This window comes from Cebus imitator, unplaced genomic scaffold (assembly GCF_001604975.1).
Source record: "Cebus imitator isolate Cc_AM_T3 unplaced genomic scaffold, Cebus_imitator-1.0 Scaffold268, whole genome shotgun sequence".
NCBI classification, from domain to species: domain Eukaryota; kingdom Metazoa; phylum Chordata; class Mammalia; order Primates; family Cebidae; genus Cebus; species Cebus imitator.
In genome coordinates this window covers 533,565-552,326 of record NW_016107583.1, presented here as the reverse complement: position 1 = coordinate 552,326, position 18,762 = coordinate 533,565, and the positions used below count along the sequence as shown (strand labels likewise).

The window sequence follows — 18,762 nt, the reverse complement described above, 5'->3', positions numbered from 1 at the left end:
TTTCCTAAAAATTGATATTATAAGAGATGATGAATTGCCACAATGTAATGTTCAAAAAGTAAACACAAGAACTCCACACAGGCCTGTAGCTAGACTCAGAGCTAGGGAGGCCCTGTCTCCCCTCCCAAGACACAAAATCTGGGACTTACATTTTTTATAAATAGCCACTAAAAGCAGGGGAAATATTGTCTCCCCACCTATATACTATAATCTGGCATACTCTTTATTTTAATTTTAATTCTGTTCCTGTTTAACCTATGTATGCATGAGGAAAATAAGCTAAACATGGTCATTTCCTCCATTCTCTCTGTTATTTATTTACTTTTTCCAATTTGGAAATACACATAAATGAAAGTCATTACTTTAGTCTACTACAGAAACGCTGTCCTTGAGTTATACATATTTTAATGCGATGCTCTAGGATGTTGTCAAAAATTGATTTTAAAAATTTCCAGCCATACGGAGAGCCTCTTGGCATATTTTGTAAAAATCACTGTTGAAGATTTTATTCATTTTATGTTTTCCAGTGATGCCTTGTAGAAAGATCTATGCTAAATAGTTCCTTTAATTTAGCATAGATAAACTTTGTCTTTCATCTCTGAACTTATTATAAGACAATAAAAATCTAAGTTTCATTTAGCAGAGACCTGTGTGGATTTGTTCACCTTTGTAAAGCCCAGGACAGTGGCTTGCATATAGCAGTGACTCTGCAAATATTTGTTGAATGAATTGATTCAACCATAATTTCTCCTTTTATATTGGTTGCAAAGAAACTTAGGGCTAAATGCAGTAAGTGTAATAGGGTATGTTTCTGATATATTTATTTTCTTTAACAATTCTGATTTTATGTTTTCAATTTCTATTTAAACAATCTCCTTGAATGTATTTTAATTATAAAATACTGCCAACTCTTTCTGAAAACTGGTATAGGATGTCATAAAAGAAAAACATTTTATTTTCTAGAAAATTAAAACCAATGTTGTCTGATTTCATTTTATAAAATATCAAACAACTTATAAAATTAAGTACCTTTTTACTGAAAAAATATAACCACTTTTTTTGAAGCATGACCAAACTTTTAGACAGAAAAACAACACAATCAGAAAATATATACGTATTATATATATGTGTGTATACACACACACACACACACACACAATATACGTATATATGTATATATACTGGATAAAGAAAAACAAATAGTTGAACTTAATTTTTTTTCATTAGAATACATGAGGTGCATATATATATATATATATATATATATATACACATACACACACACACACATATATGAAATAAAATGTTGCAAATTTCAAGAGGTGTAAAACATTTCCTATTTAAAAACTTCCAGAAGGACAGTTTAATTTTAGCAATTTAAAACAATGAAAAGCATGGAAAGCCCTAGCTTTGTGGGTTTATAAAACTTGTGTTCCCCGAACATTTCTGTGGGTGTGGAAACAGACCTAAATCTAAGCCCCAGTCTTATACTGATGAAGGGAGAATAACATTAAATGGACTGTTTAGTTCATCTGACAGGTGTCCTGTCACGGGGCTTTGAAACAAAGAGATCCGAAGCCCTTTATTCAAAACTCAGTAATGCCTTGGGTCTCATTAAAGGAGACAGGGCAGAGTAGAGACCCAAGTCAGATGCAACCAGAAAGTAATACTGGCAGGGATGATTGAGCAAATTCTTTGGTTTCCTGATACTGACTACATTGATGTGGCTTTGAGGATCATGGAATTTATATCTCTGAGCAAGTATACCACACTCTAGTCTACTGCACGTATTAGTTTTGTTGAAGGTATTGCTCTCTTAGTTTGCATTTATCGCACTTTTTGGTCATTCACCTCCTGCTGATCCTTGCTGGGATCTCTTTTAACTGATATTAAAAATGAGATACAATTAATTTGTTTTAACATTTAGGCTTTCTTTCAATAAGATCTCCATTTTTTAAATCAGAAACATGTTATTGTATTAACAGCTCTTAAAGTAGGCTCAAAGAAAAAACTGGGAGAGATAGGTAAAGGTTTTTAATCTATAGTATTAATGACATATAAAAGACAAATAAGAGTGTGTTAGATCCTTACTTCCTTCTGGTGGGAGAGTCCATGAATGTGTGTCTAACAAGGGAAGTGGCTATGACATTAAATGAGCTATGAACACACAGCAAACTTCGAGGAATAGGAGTCAGACAGTTCCTGTTTTCCCTCCTTGGACAGATTTTGGCATGTGAAATAGAAATTAAGAGGACAATGACACATAGACTCTCTATTTTGTTCCTTTTAGTTTTTTCCAGTTTGTGTCCCCAAATTCAGGAAACTGCAAATACTATTGGAAACTTGGAAATGTTGAGGAAGATGACTATTATTTAAATGATTTCTAAAGAGGGTATACATTGTATTCTGATGAAAACATTAATGAAGATAAAGATATCTAAAATAATTTTTTTGAGAATCTTGAAGTATGCGATCAATATTTAATTAGGAATTACAAGCTTCAATTGACATTATCTTTGTTCCTGTCTTAAATTTGTATTTCAACAAACATGTATTTTTAAAATTTACTTTTATCTCAGAAGTTTTTCTTTGGAGTTTGCAGGATCAATCTGATGTCAAACTAGAAGATCCTGGACTACACTGAGTGACAGGAGAGTTTTCATTTGCATGTATTTAAAAATATATTCTTTTTTTTCCCCAGATGCCCAATAAAGCGATAAGATAGGGAAAAAACGCCAATTCAGAACAGTGACACTAAACATTAGAGATAATCTGTTTGAAACCGAATGTACATGTAAATACTTTTTGGAATAAATATTCAATTCTCAAATCTCTTTGAAAATGGGCAAAATGTTAACATGCATATAAATGACTTTGAGAGACTGGTAGATTCTATTTTGATATCTATTGGAACAATTTTATAAATGCATATATATTTGTATATTGACACTAATCAACCTGAAGAGTTCTTGTTTCAGGAAAATAATTCTCAGGGAGAAGTTTGATTTTTCTATGAGTACAAAAATGAATGGTTCACTGAAGAATAAATTCTTCATTTTTGAAGATTTTTTCAAATGAATTAGTTTGCAAAATAGATATAAAGGTATTTTAAATGCAGTTAGTAGCAGTGGCTTTTCATAACGTAAACATATAATTGTTTACAATAAATGTGTAAAATTTACATTTATTTTCATTTAAAATTTAAAATATACACAATTAGCCTCAGACTTTGATTTTCCATTATCTTTTATTATTTTTAATAATATTTCTGTGGATCAGCATATCACAAAGTACATTCTTGAAAACATTAATGCTGCAAAACATGCCACAAAAATGTGTTATTTATCAGCCACTTTTGTTAAAAAGCTGTTTATTACAAGGAACTATTCATAATTTTTAAAGGTATGATTATAGCATTGTAATTTTGTTAAAAAATGATTGATTTTTTTCAAGATGCATACTGAAGTATTTATGAATGAAATGATGAAATTTCCAGGATTTGCTTCCACATATTATGAAAGTAAGGAAAAAGGATAGGGGTGAGGACAGGGCTGGGTTAGGCATGGATTAATCACTGGACTTGAATGATGAGTACATGTGGGTTCAGTATGCTATAGAGCCTATATCTGTGTATTTTACCTTTATTAGAAATTCTCCACAACCAAAAGTAAAATAAATAAATAAAAGATGCATATCTCTTAAGTATTTTATAATGAACATAAAAGCTGTGAGAAGTTCTGGGTAGAAGATCCATTTGTTTATATGACCTCTTCCAAACTTATAGACCACTGAACTATTCTTTTCAATAAATATCTAAAAATATCTCTCCTGGATGCTTTGGGATTGGCTATATAATAGTAGAACCAATGTTTTCACATGTATAATTGTCCATGATAATTTCTGTCTTCTAGCACATAAAAAATTCTGTCTACATATTGAAAAACATTAAGATAAAATATGGAAAATGTTGATAAAAATAATTTTTATTTCCAAATTCTAAGAGATTTCAGATATCTGTAAGTGTATTGACTAATTGCTTTTTCAATTTCATAGACGTTTATCCTGTTGTTAAAGTAAATCAAATTTCAGAAAGGAAGAATAGATGATAGTATATTTTTTAAAAGACAAGGAACGACTCTTTTTGATTGAATAATTGCCACAAATCTAGATATAACTGCTTAATAGCTAAATGAAAAGCTCTGCTTAAAAATCTTCACATATCATTATCAACCTCAGTAATATTATTTACATATGTTTTATCCCAAATTTCTATAAAATTTAAGAATCTGTTAAAATTTCAATTGTATATCCATGAATTATTTCTTACTCTAGAAAAGGTAGATTAGCTAGAGACATTCTTCAAAGTGAAATTCTATAATTGCTAAATATGATTTATATTTTATATAAAATTCTTTATAATTTTGCATGTCTGAGAAACTGCATTTTAATTTCAAAATAAGTTAAAGGAATTCACTATTAAAAAAACCTATAAATGCCTTTTAAACTTTGCATCTAAAGACAACCAGCATTACTATTAGTGGCTGTCCTTTCTAGATCTTTAGAGACTGGCAAACTTTTCATTGTTGACTTTTACGGAAATTTAAACAAGAACGTTTGCATTTATTACAATATATTGCCAAAAATTGCATTGATTTCCATTGATACTGTTAATTTGATAAATGTTTTGTTATTTGTACCATTTGCACTGTCAAAGCAAGCTAATTATATCTTAGTGACATTTCTGACAAGTGCTCTAACTATGGCAAAAAAGGTAGGTCTTCTTTGCTTCAACAAAAAGTTATTGAAAGCTTGAACTAAGCAAAAGTGGACTAGCACATTAGAAGTCTTGTAAGGTTCGCTTTGGAATAAGTGGTAAACAACCATTTCCCAGGACTATCTTTTAATAGAAGTGCTCACATTTTGTAGTAGAAAATATTATGTACCTGCATAATCTGTTCTTGCATAATGCCCATCTTCAGACTTAGTTGTTGTAGTTGTGTTATCTGTGTAAAAAAATTAACAATAAAAATTAATTGTTTCCTGAATATCTAATGTCAAACACATATTTCCTCCAACAATATCTTCATTGCAATTAAGGAATTTTTACAACTGTAGTTCTAAGCAAACTGTATGCAAAGACAGATTTACAATGTCAATTTCTGTTTGAGAGCAAATAATAGAATGACGAGAGCTTTCTAAAGTTTGAGACAAGAAAAAGATTCACAATTTTAACTGAGAAAAATTGGGCAAAGGAATAACAAATCAAAAACTAACAAAATGCTGGCTTCTGAACAAGAAAGACAATAGAACATTCTAGTACCTCTTGCTTTTAAAAATGCATTTTAAATATTTGTACTGAATCAATACATAAAAATGGAGTTATTTGCTTTTAATTTCAAGGATGTCTAATAAATTATTAGATTCTTTTAAAAAATGTTTTTGACTTTCTTTTTTCCCTTTGCAAGAAAATGTCTGCTATCTTGTGAATATTAGCTTCTGTATTTGTGACATTGTGGCAACACAGTTACATTGTATAGAGACAGATCTGGACTGTTGCTGAGAGCCCCTCCAACTCCTATAATCGTCACAAATACTACAGTAGACTCTACTATCTATTGTAAATAAAAACTGCCTTTTGGAAATGGAATAGCTGTCTAATAAGGAGTTTTCTTCACTTTTCATTTTTGCACGAAGTCTAAAAACATTCTTTGAAATGAATTTCGGTGTGAACATTACCTTGGCATCGACCCAAAGACATGACTTCAATTTTCTCCTGTTTCTGACACGATGCTTCTTTGATTTGACATGCATTATCATAAGATTTCCCATCAGAAGCACAGAGGGGATTGAAGTTGGTTTGAGAACAGTCAATGTTACACACACACCTAAAAAAAGAGAGAAATAAAAATATATAACACCAATAGTGTTGTTACCACATTATAAATAAAACACAAATGAAAGAATTGCTAAGTTGACAAAATGCAAGTTGGTAAAATTGAGTTCTATCTTTCCAGGGAAGTTCCTCCAATTTTCTAACTGAGAAGAAAAGAAACACAGAACTAATGGAAAATAATTCCAAAGACTGAGTGATGAATGAAAAATGAAAAGGGGCCAGGTGCAGTGGCTCACCCCTGTAATCCCAGCACTTTGGGAGGCCGAGGCAGGTGGATCACAAGGTCAAGAAATTGAGAACATCCCCGCCAACAGAGTGAAACCCCGTCTCTACTAAAAATACAAAAATTAGCTGGGTGTGGTGGCAGGGTGCCTGTAACCCCAGCTACTTGGGAGGCTGAGGCAGGAGACTTGCTTGAACCCAGGAGGTGGAGGTTGCAGTGAGCCGAGATCGTGCCACTGCACTCCAGCCTGGGTGACAGAGACTCTGTCTCAGGAAAAAACAAAAAAAGAAAGAAAAAGAAAGGAAAAGGAAAAACTAAAAGATGATCGTCAGTTAATCTCTGTCCTGGAGCTTTTAAAACCTATACATAAATTTCCATGCTGATGTCTGCAGAATATGAATAGGCTGAAGCAGTCATGAAACTCTGCTTTAGACTTTTCTTAAATTGAATCTCACCGTTCCTTCTTTTCTTGAGATATTTGAATGGTTAAAGCTTGTGGAAAATGGACTCAGAGGACAGTTCAGAGAAAGCAAACAATTATTTGGCAAGCAATCAGGAGTGATATTTATTTGGTATAAAGATGCACATAAAATGTATTAAATGGAAATCTTCAGTGGTCCTTAACATTTTGGGGGGCAACAAAACCCTTTGGAAAAATGAAAGTATGGGCCTCTCCCCAAAAATGACCATATTCATATAAACAATGCTTCTGTATACAATTTCAGGCTTGTCTTAGGCCCCTGTAAGCGTGTATGAACCCCCTTCCCAGGTATACACCACTATTTTTCTACCTCTCATTTTAAATAATAAAATAATAAATATAAGTTGATTGCCACTCATGATGTTAATATTTTTCTATAATCTAAACAAAAATTTGGTGATTTAATGAGAATTAGGTTACCTGAACTAGAAGAATTAAACATTTTAAAGCAAATTTTACATGATTGTTCCTATGTCTTTATACTTCTGTATTATTCTGAATATTGTATCTTGTGTGTTTTTTGGTGTGTGTGTACAAACATGTTACAACTTTAAAATATAAACTCATATTTTAAATTTTTATTAATATTTATGATGTTTTTGTAAATAGATTATATGTTTCTCAAAGTCATGAGGCACGCATTTTTACCTCTATATATCTTCCTCAGAGCTAGGCATACAACAGCAAGCAGGTTACTACATGCTAGACTCTCAACGTGTATTGCTTTATATAATCCTCACAACAGCTGTCTTACAGACCAGCAATTTTAGGTTAGACAATGGTAAATTGTGGAATAAAGACTCACTTACAGATTCGTGAAGCTAAAACCCAACCCCTTCTCTCTAATACCACAGACTGTGTTACTAGAATCTCCTGGAGAACTTTTAAATATCTAGATTCATAAGCAGATTTTTGGGCCCCAGTAAATCTGGGGTAGCTGCTAACATTCTATGTTCTTAAGTAGTCATCCTGGCACCAGACTCAATTCCTGGGATTCACTGCTTGATCCGTCTGTTGATTGAGTGAGAGAGGGTTTGTCTACACACCAGTGCATCTCAGACTGTAGTCCTTAGACCATCTGTGTCAGAATTACCTAGATTGCTGTTTGAAAATGCTGGCAGAAAATGTGCTAATGAACTTAATTTTTTTTTTTTTTTGGTAAGAGAATTGCTTTAGGAATGCCTGGTTATTTTTACATTTACCTATTTAGGAACATATAGCTAGAACAGATGGCAACCCTCTCTAAACACTTAACTCATGGAGGCGCGGGGTTCCTACCTCAGCTTTGACGTTGCCATGTGATCACAAGCTACTGGAACACGCCATTGCTACCTCATCTGATTCCTGGCATCTGAAAATCTGAGGTCAGGAGCTGCCTACGTGTTCAACGAGCTTCTGGTCCTTACAGAGTGGATGTGGAGAAGTGACTATGTGGGCCAGGCCTTAATAAGGAGTGGGGAGGTTGACATTCCCGTTTTTAAAAAGGTAGTTTATTTTGCCTTCCAACCAGTTTAGATTCTAACTGTTGTTGTTTTAGACTCTAGGAACTATCTCCTTCAATGTCTTTTATAAAGTCATTTGTTTGCAACAGAAAAACAGAAAGGTATGTTCTGTCATTTGTCTGAGTAAATCGTAAATTAGATAAGATATCACGGTTTGAAGATATCTCCCAATTAAGTCCAAAGAAATTTAGAAATGTACACCATATATATATATATATATATATACAGACAAAAAATAATTGGCAGCTCAGAAACCCATTTGATAGCATGACGAAATGGTGCAAAGGGAACAGAGATGGTGATTTGGTCTGTCTGTGTCCACCCGAACTTTCATCTTGAATTGTAGCTCCCATAATTCCCATATGTTGTGGGAGGGGCCTGGTGGGAGATACTTGAATCATGGAGGCAGGTTTTTCCCACACTATTCTCATGATAGTGAATAAGTCTCATGAGATCTGATGGTTTTATAAAGGAAAGTTTTCCTACACAAGCTCTCTTCTCTTGTCAGCTGCCATGCCTTTCACCTTCCACAATGTTTGTGAGGCCTCCTTACCCACGTGGAACTGTGAGTGCATTAAACCTCTTTCTTTTGTAAATGGCCCAGTCTCAGGTATGTCTTTATCAGCAGTGTGAAAATAGACTAACAGAGAGAAAGATAAAAATTGATCGAATTAGACTGGTTAGTATCAGTGTTTCAGTGAAAAATTCACTTAAGGTTTAACACCAAATTGAAAAATTGTGCAGGATATTTTACAAGATTCTCCTTTTCCAATTGGTATATTTATTTCATTTTATTTTATTTTTTTCAGTTTGACTAATCTGATTTTAGTTCCACAGCTTTTCTGCTGCTGGCACCCCCTGCTCTTTCCTTTCCTAGCATTGCTCACTCAAGTCCTCCTTTCAAGATTTGTTTCCTCTGGAAATTCCTGGCTCTTGTTGCCTCAAATAAAGCCTTTCATGGAATGGCTAAGAAACAGGTACAGACAGTTGATGTTTTTATTCTCAGCCCAAGAGGAGGACATAGATTCATTCCTTGAGGTGAAAGTTTCCCTGGGATATAAGCTTCAGGAAAGCATAGATTACATTGGTCCTTTCCTCAGTTGCCTGTCCTCATCAATAACCTCCATCTTTGCTCCCTACTTTATATACTTGTATATATTAAATAAATGCAACAGTAAATTTTAAAAAAAACTTCCTACGACTCTCAGCAATCATTGGAAATTGGAAATCTATGGAGAATATATGTAGTTTTTGAATAAGTGAAAGAAACTTCAAATATTTGCTAAAATGGCTTGAAAACAATGAAGCTGGCCAGGCACGGTGGCTCATGCCTGTAATCCCAGCACCTTGGGAGGCCAAGGTAGGAGGATGACCTGAGGTCAGGAGTTTGAGACCAGCCTGGCTAACAGCAAAATGCTGTCTTTACTAAAAATACAAAAATTAGCCAGATGTGCTGGCAGGTACCTATAATCCCAGCTGCTCAAGAGGCTGAGGCAAGAGAATTGCTTGACCCAGGGAGGCAGAGGTTGCAGTGAGCTGAGATCCTGCCACTACACTCTAGCCTGGGTGACGAGTGATACTCTGTTTCAAAAACAAAACAAAACACAAAAACAATGAAGCTGGGGGAAAAGGAAATGGTGCTAAATGATTAAGGACCCACCATTTCTACGTTTCCAAAAGACCAATGGACTCTAATTACATAATTATTTACTATATTCCATGTAGCTATGTGTATTAAGCTTATTTAATTAGAAAAACATGCAGGATTCCAGGACCATGGTCTGAAACTCTAAGTCCATCTTGGCCCCTATTTGCAGTGACTGAATTACCTTTGCATTCCCCAACAAGCCCAGTACCTTGTACACATGAAACTTTCAATAACTACCTGTTGAATAGATAACTAAATGAAATGAGTGAATACACTAACAATTTTACATTCTTAAAGAAAGGTGGTTGCTGTTACTGTCTCCATCTTACAGGCAAGAAAATTGAGACTCAGAGATGTCTCACAGCTTGAAAATAGAGGCCGGGCGCTGTGGCTCACGCATGTAATCCTAGCACTTTGGGAGGCCGAGGTGGGTGCATCACCTGAGGTCAGGAGTTCAAGACCAGCCTGGCCATCATGGGGAAACCCCATCTTAAATAAATAAATAAATAAATAAATAAATAAATAAATAAAGAGAGAAAATAGAAGAGCCTAATTTCAAATCTGGGCAGTCTGATGCCAGAACCTGCCCTGTTCTGCACACTGAAAGTGCAAAGAAAGACCCACATTCCTATCATTCCCTGATTAAAGGAATCCTTTGAGTAAATAGGATTTGAAGAACAAGGTTATGTGTACTCTAGGAGTACCTAACATTCATGCTTTTATGAATTTAAATCACATTGACTCTTGGTCTTTGCCTTTCTCAAAGAAGTAATCCAGGGCTTTTTTTTTTCTTTTTCTTTTTTTTCTTTTACCATTGGAATATATCAGTGAATGTTAGTTTTAAGACATTGCAAACTAAAACCTGGTTTTAGAATTAGTCAATAATTTTATGGGCATTAGATTAATCTGACTATCTAAAGCATCAGTTGCTCAAAATATTTTATCCTTAAATAAAATGCTATATAAACATCCACAGTAAAACAAGTATTTATATGCGCGCGCGCGCACACACACACACACACACACACACACACACACACAAACAAATGTATAGCTCAATGGTCTCTACTGAAATTACAAAATTAGAGGGTTTTAGCATTAATTTTTTTCCAAGTGTCTGCTTTGAAACTTTTAAAGAGGAATTGTGAGAAGTTTACGATCATGGGGTATAGGGGGTTTTGTGTGTTTATGAATGAAAGAATTTGTGTATGTGTGTGGGGACAGGCTCACACCCACCTCCATGGTACATTTAAGTAATATACTTATTTACTTGCTTATGCCTCTACTTTTCTGCAACCTTCTTAAGGGCAAGGTGTCTTACTTCCCTTTGATGTCCTGGTGCCTAGTACAGTGCCTTACAAACATCTTCAATAAATGGTTGTTGAAAAAATTACTGAGAGAATGGCGGATGGTGTTGGAAGGAGTTGAAACTGTTCATTATGCTGTACATTAGCACCTCGGAGACATAACTTTGGGCTACTTGGCAGATGTGGGGTCTCCAAAGGAGAGATGGTTCCTGAAGAACCAAGGCTCACTGTCCTCCTTTCATTTGTGTCTCCACAGACCAAGGAAACTGGGAACAAGGACCTAGTAACCTCAATGGTGGGGCAAGAAAATGCTTTTACCAGCCAGGCTACTACTTCTCGTTTGTGGTATTTGGGTACAGTTTCAGGCACCAGTATAATTTTTTTTTTTTTTTTTTTTGAGACGGAGTTTCACTCATGTTACCCCAGGCTGGAGTGCAATGGCACGATCTCGGCTCACCGCAACCTCCGTCCTGGGTTCAGGCAATTCTCCTGCCTCAGCCTCCTGAGTAGCTGGGATTACAGGCACGAGCCACCACGCCCAGCTAATACCAGTATAATTTGAACATGATAGCAACTTGTAGTTTATTGCTATGGCAAACCACTGAAAACCATAAGGCTCTGATGAAAAGACGACAGAAGAGCCCGGTGTGGTGGTGTAGGCCTGTAGTCCCAGCCACTCAGGAGGCTGAAGCAGGAAGGTCACTTGAGGTCAGGAGAGCAGCCTGGGCAAAATAGTGAGACTCTGCCTCTAAATAAATGAATAATTAAAAATATGTTTTAAAAATTAAAAAAATGAAAAGAAAAAGGTAGCAATTATCATATAATGTAATGGTGAAACTGCAGGTCACTTTAGCAGCTTATGTGAATTAATCAAGGGTTTTTCTTTCTACAGAAATGAAAGGCACACATTTTTGAAAACAGAAACTATCCCTTCACTGCTTTTGGCAAATAATTGCATTATTATTCATTCTGAGAGGAGTAACTAGTTAATTATAGCATGTCACAAGTATTTTATGTGAGCCAAGGATTTGTAAGGCTGAGGACTGCTTGAATGCCTTTAAGGTTTTTTTGTGTGTGTTTTCTTTTCTTTTCTTCTTATTTTTTTTTAAGCTATCTCAGTCTTTGACATTTTGACACGAGATTACATAGTTCTCTTTTCTTCCAGGCTACAAAGAAAAAGAATCAGCCTTACTCGAAAATAATAGTTTCAGGGGTCTGTATGTGGTAATACTACCCTCTGAAAATCCCTCAAAGAAAATTAACATTGACTGAAAACATTAGCTCTCTGAATTATAAGACAGAAGAGAAATAGGAAATAATTTTTAAAGACCACTTGATGGAGTAAGGAACCTAAATTATAGGAGGTAAAAGGTAGCATTTAAGACAACTCACATACATTTATAACTATCTCATCAATGTTTTGGGGGGGGTTGACATTAATTTAATTCCCTGCCTCACTTAAAGTGGCTCTTCCACGGATGCTCTGCAATGAGTTAAATAAGCCTCTCTGTGTATTTAGAAGTGCCTTGTCATCTGCCAGAATGTGAGAATGCAGAACGTGGCAGCTAGCAAATTACTTATTCATGTGTCTGGTTTGTGGCTGCCCTCTAATTTCACTAGATTTTGTTTCATCTATTAAACATGGCTGTCACTTATTCCTCTCTAAAGGTCCTTGACTCGGTATCCATTCCGTATTTTGACCATACAATATTCCTAGTCAGTTTCAAAGCACCCAACTGTGCTGCAGTGAGGCTGGCTTTCTGGGTTGTTTTGGACCTTGACTGTGGTTTTGTTTCCCTTGAGGCTGTCTCTGGGGCCATTATGCAGACCCTCTCTGGCCTGGCCAGTAAATGAGGTCAGAGCGGCTGTCTGTGCTCCCTGTCAGATCCGTAATGGATGAACTGCATTATATTAATAACAGTAAAAACAGTGTGTACCTTTCATTCAAGATGCTTGTGATACTTTAAGCCCATTTACTCATTAACTCTCACATCACTCCTTTTGATGGAACTTGATTATAAGTATTTTATCTGTAAGGAAACTGCAGTGCAGGAATGACTGTGAATTGTGAGAGAATAAAATGAGGTAAAAGACATGAAAATGCATTGGAAAATAAAACCCTCTATTCAAAGGGTAGAAAAGCATTGACTGACTGGTAGGGCTAGTAAGTCTTTTCCCATATCGCGTCTCAGGTGACTTTTTTTTTTTTTTTTTTTTTTTAACTTGGAGTGGGCAATCCTTTTAGTTTTGAAATCTAGGAGGAAAGAATAATGCCCTCTCCAGAAACATTACCCAGGACTGCACTCAGGTTTTCCAGGGTGGCCAGGCTTATCTTGCACGTGGAAAAAGCTTAGTTGCCATTAGTATCCATCTCTTTAGAAGGAGGCAAAACATAGAAGTTGGCCCATTATATGTGGAAGGTCTTGGGAATACTGGGCCTCACTGATCAGAAAGAGATTAGGACAACAAATAATCAATCAGAGGAAAACTGAGCTGCAAAACTCTTGCCCTTGGTGGCCCCAGAACTTTCAGAAACAGAATCACATATTGAAGAGGGGTAACTATTGCTGGGAAAGAGACTGATAGCTACATGTTGAAATAATGCCTAATTATACTAAATGTAGATCGAGAATTTGACTAGAGGTTGGAATTTGGCATTAGATATACCTGTATTTAATGCAGGCTTTCCTACTAGCTGGATGGCACTGGGCTACATAACTTTCCCAAGCTTTAGAATCCTCACCTATGAAAATGGAGATAATGACTCAAGACTATAGTCACTAAATGCGTATCAACTGCTTAACAGTTTCTGAGAAGTTGTAATCAAATAAATATTGTCCATCATTAACTTCTGGCTTTCAAATCCTGGATTTCAAATTCTGGATGCATATCAAAATCTTCTGTGCAATATTAAAAAAACCCAAAGGCTTGGGTTGCAACTCAGAGATTCTCATTTAGGAGGTCTGGTGTGAGGTTTAGGTAACCGTTGTTATTAAAAATGCTGCAGGTGATTCTGAAGTGCAGCCATGGTGAGTTGCAATTATATTGGATACTCTTTCTCACTCTCTAAGACTAAGAGATTTTCCAAATTTACTGTATGTAAGATAGATTTATCATGACAAATTTTGGTGCAATAACATCGGGAGGTACATTCAGAAATCAGTATCTTAAAGCAAGTTAGCTCTTTCCGTGGGAGAAGGTTTGCACCCCTTATTGAGAAATCCCAGCTACTCTGCCTCCAACCACATCTTTTTTCTCGTTCCTATTCATTCCATTATAAGAAATTTAATGTTTGTGTTTCATGTATACTATTCAGTGACATGCTTTAAAAGGCTTTATTCATATGACACATACTTCACGCAATATGTGTTTGGTGTCAGATGACAGGAACAGGTGATTAAACATACTGATCAAAAAACATCAGTGGCAGAGTGGTCAGCAGAATTAATTTGCCAAGTAAAACCAAAACCAAGCGGCAAAAAATGGGGGCGAAATTATCGCGAGGTTCTCCTGTGTCTGGCACCTCGCTCCAACTTCCTTATGACTCTTTTGTTTAATGCCATAAGATAGGGAGGAGGAGGTGGAAAGTGGACTGTCTGGAAAGAAGAATAGGATTTAGATGAAGAAGGGTGGTGGAGAGAATGCCTGGGGAAACGTATGGAGGAAGACAGTGTGCTGGGAGGCTCACAGATAGATCAGTCTGATTAGAACGAACTCTTCCCATCCAAAGTGGCTGAACACAACACCTTATACAGATTGCAAAGGGCCTCAATTCCAGTCCAAGGAGTGACCTTTGTCTTCTGGGAACTGGGGAGTCCTGAAAGCTTTCTGAGCACAGTGCGATGAGAAGGTCAACATGATGAAAGCGGTACTTTAGAAAGATGAAGCTAGCAGGAGAGTGCAGGCAGAGGGACTAGTTCCCAGGCTACTGCTGTTAGGTATAGGGACAAGGAAGGAAAGCCCCAGAGCCAGACATTAACTATATGGAAGAAAAGGAAGAATCATTAGGGCTTGGTGGCTTGATACTTAAGGCATATGATAGTGAAGTACTAAGGCAAAAATGTCACCACCATGTCATTCCTGCTCTACCCTTTGCTGCTTTTTACCCCTGATTTGTAGTACATTCCAAACTAGAAACTTATTACAGGAGCTGCCAGGGAGGCAGCTGTGTGTGTGACTCAGGAAAGGTTTCTTTCCTCGTAGGGAGAGTTTTCTTTCTTCACTATTGGGATAGAAGCAAATAGGCTTCTATCACAACAGTGATAGGATGCAAGCATCCTTAGCTACAGTCGAAGGAGAACAATGCCTTGTATTAATGTGTACTGTGCCTGGTTCCAGGGTTGATTTAAAATGACTGGAACAAAACCATAGGGGCAGTAAAGACTTATTAATGACCACTGTGTTAGTGAGTAAACAAGCCTCCTTCCAAGGCAGAAGTTGCTCCTACGCCCCTCTTCAGTACATATGATAGATAGAAGCAGGATTTAACTCTCCATCCATTGTCATGGATCATGAATGCCTTTTCCTCAGGATTATTTTTTCTTTTTAGAAGTAGCTGCATTTACATCTTAAAATAATCAAAGCAAACAATTCTTCTTACTCATGTACATTTTTAAAAGTATCCTGAAGCAAAATTCCTCATTAGCATCATGTGGACGTGCTTGCTCATTAAGCTGGAAAACATATTCAATAACCAAGGGTAACTTTGTGATCACAGAGAAGTGTGGTTGCTCCAACTGGATGGGTCTTTATATACACCAGAGTCAGGAAGCATGCAAACCCAAGAATAAAAAATTGGAAGGAAAAACAATACAATAAAGTTACTAAAACAATCACTTTTGAATAATGTGATAGACTATATTCCCACTAGCTCCATTCTGTCATTATCATATTGAACGTTTAAGCACATTCCCAAGCACCAGGACTCCCACGCCCACTTTGGTGATTAGTGTGGCTTCATGTTTTTGATTTACCAACTGGCCCTCTGCACTATGCTTTCACTTGACAAAAGGCTTTTAGGAGTAAACGTGTATGAACATCATTACAGTTTAGATTTCCCACGAAACTGCAATTTCACATCATGCCCTTGGATTTTATCCGTGAAAGATAAGAAATGACGGATGAATTATAGCTTTGCATTTTGATAAAATTGCTAGTTTGAAAATAATTGGCCACTACATTGCTCAGGTGGTTTTTATTTGTTTGGCTTATGTTTGTGTATCTTATTATAAGAGCACTCATAATAATTATTTTCAGAGAACACAAGGTAGTCCTACCAGGTGATATAGCACATCTCCTTTTGTTAGATAATTGGGTCAGTTATAGGATCTTTCGTATTTTTTTTTGTTCCTTGGCTCTCAGGGAGCTCAGAGATAAGCAGTGAGTGTGTGTGTTGTGAGTGTGTATATAAAATGAATGACAGGTAGCATATGAAAACAACAAATCCTCAATTTAACAAGTTTCAATAGACCTTTTTCATCTTATGATATAAAGGTAGGAAAATAAGGTGACATTTGTGTACTTGCAACAAATCATCTGGAATTAATTCTTAGTGTTTTTGTAACATGTTATTTCCCCAATTGATGTTTGCTGAAGATTATACTGTTATAATTGAGTATAAAAATAAGGTACTAATTAAATCATGCTGGCATTAACTAACCCTTCATAATTAGAACTTATAGCAAATGTTTACCCTTTATGATTATATTAATCTTTTACTTATTAATTTTGGGGTCAATTTAATTTAAATTTACTTAAAAAATAATATTTAATACATATTATACCATGCTATAATAAATGTCATAATTGAATAAAGACAAATGTTTATAGGAGTACTTACTGTACCTGAAACCTGGAAAGATAGGAAATATAATTAATGTAGGAGAATGCCTTAATTTTATCTTTAATGTTATGGTTCTTAAGAAAAGATCAAAAGTAAATATGCTAAATGTTTGCATCTCTTAAACTTAGGTGGTAGAGCACAAGTATTATATTGCTTTTGATAGTTTCAAAACACTGTACTTTATCATTTAAAATAAAAATATTAGGTTTGACATTTTGCTTAAAAATGATTAAATTGCCAACCTTGGTAAATAGTTCTTGCATGATTTTGGTCAGAAAAGTTCATTTCTAAGCTGTTTAAAAAGTTTACTTCTAAGTTGTTTAAACAAAATTTGAAAAAGAAATATGTGCATGGAGACATTCCACTGGACCAAGACAATGTTTCTTTGTAAATAACTGTTTTTTATTTATTTATTATACTTTAAGTTCTGGGGTACATGAGCAGAATGTGCAGGTTTGTTACATAGGTATACATGTGCCATCGTGGTTTGCTGCATCCATCACCCTGTCATCTACATTAGATATTTCTCCTAATGCTACCTCTCTCCTATCTCCCCAGCCCCTGCTATCCCTCCCCTAGACCCCCACCCCCTGACAGGCCCCACATGTTCTCATTCCTAAGGGGGTGTTGAACAATGTAAATAACTATTTAAGATTGAGTTTAATACTCACTTATGAGTGAGAACATGCGATGTCTGGTTTCTGTTCTTGTGTCACATGGACACAGGGAGGGGAACATCACACACCCACACACTGGGGTCTGTCTCGGGGTGGGGGACTAGGGGAGAGATGACAGGGGGTGGGGGGATAGAAGAGGGATAGAATTAGGAGAAATACCTAATGTAGATGATGGGGTGATAGATGCAGCAAACCATTGTGACATATGTATACTTATGTAACAAACCTGCATGTTTTGCACATGTACCCCACAACTTAAAGTATAATAAAAAAATTAAAAAAGTTAATGAAAGTGGAAAGAAAAGATTGAGTTTATGTCTGTATAAAAGCGACTTTCAAGTAGTTTATTATATGAAGGGAATCATCCCTCTCTTTCTCCTCATCTTATGTGTTTGCCCACTAAAATGTTAAACTCAAAAACACATGGTGGCATTTTAGTTTACAGGCTCAAACCAGCCATTCCTCATTGACTTCCTGCGGTATTGCCGGTGAGTTTTGATTGCTCTGAGAGAGGACTGTGTGGCCAGAAATAGTTGTGAGCTATTCTGAAACTCTCGGGATGAAAGACTTTAAGTAGAAATGTTTGAACGTTTTGCCTTGAAATAAAAATGCTTCTGAGTTCCTCACAAATATTAAGCTTTAAAAAGTAAGAAAGGAAGAGATCTGTGAGTACCTTCCTAGAGTGAACCCCAGGTAAGGTCCTGTTGTCAAAGATGTTTGGAGGTCTGCAATTATCACGGTCGCTTTTTCTCCCTTTTTTTCCCCACCTAGGAATATACATTTTAGTGTACCACAGATCACATTTAATTCAGTTGAATCCCATAGGTGTAGCTGAGCACCTACTTGGTAACAGGTACTATGCTGACCACCAGAGACAAAGATGATGCTTGTGATTACAGCTGGTAACAGAGATCACAACAGAAGAAGGAAACAAATACTCATAAAGCAGAGTCATCAGAGCTTGGCTTTGTTAGCATGAAGACATATTTTGCTATCACTGAGGACTAATAATTACTTCCACCTGGCAGGCACAGAAAGCTTTCACAAAGGATGGGATGCTTAAGCTGGAACTCGGAAAAGGGGTAGAATTTCAGTAGTTGGTCTCCCTGGTGACTTGTAACAAAAGGACACGTAAATCCTTTCTCTACTGAGGATTTCCGCCTAATAGTGTCATTCTCGTTCTCATCCC

At 36.0% G+C, this 18,762-nt stretch overlaps 1 protein-coding gene across 1 annotated transcript in view; it reads right to left on the bottom strand.

The window, feature by feature from the left end:
* The window catches only part of TMEFF2 (transmembrane protein with EGF like and two follistatin like domains 2), a 250,969-nt gene that overhangs the window by 45,448 nt on the left and 186,759 nt on the right, over window positions 1-18,762 (bottom strand). The window contains exons 6-7 of the mRNA XM_017500663.2: window positions 5,737-5,885; window positions 4,944-5,003 (exon numbers count right to left, since the gene is read on the bottom strand). Of these exons, the coding sequence (XP_017356152.1) occupies window positions 4,944-5,003; window positions 5,737-5,885 (209 nt within the window). The remainder of the gene's footprint in view (window positions 1-4,943; window positions 5,004-5,736; window positions 5,886-18,762) is intronic.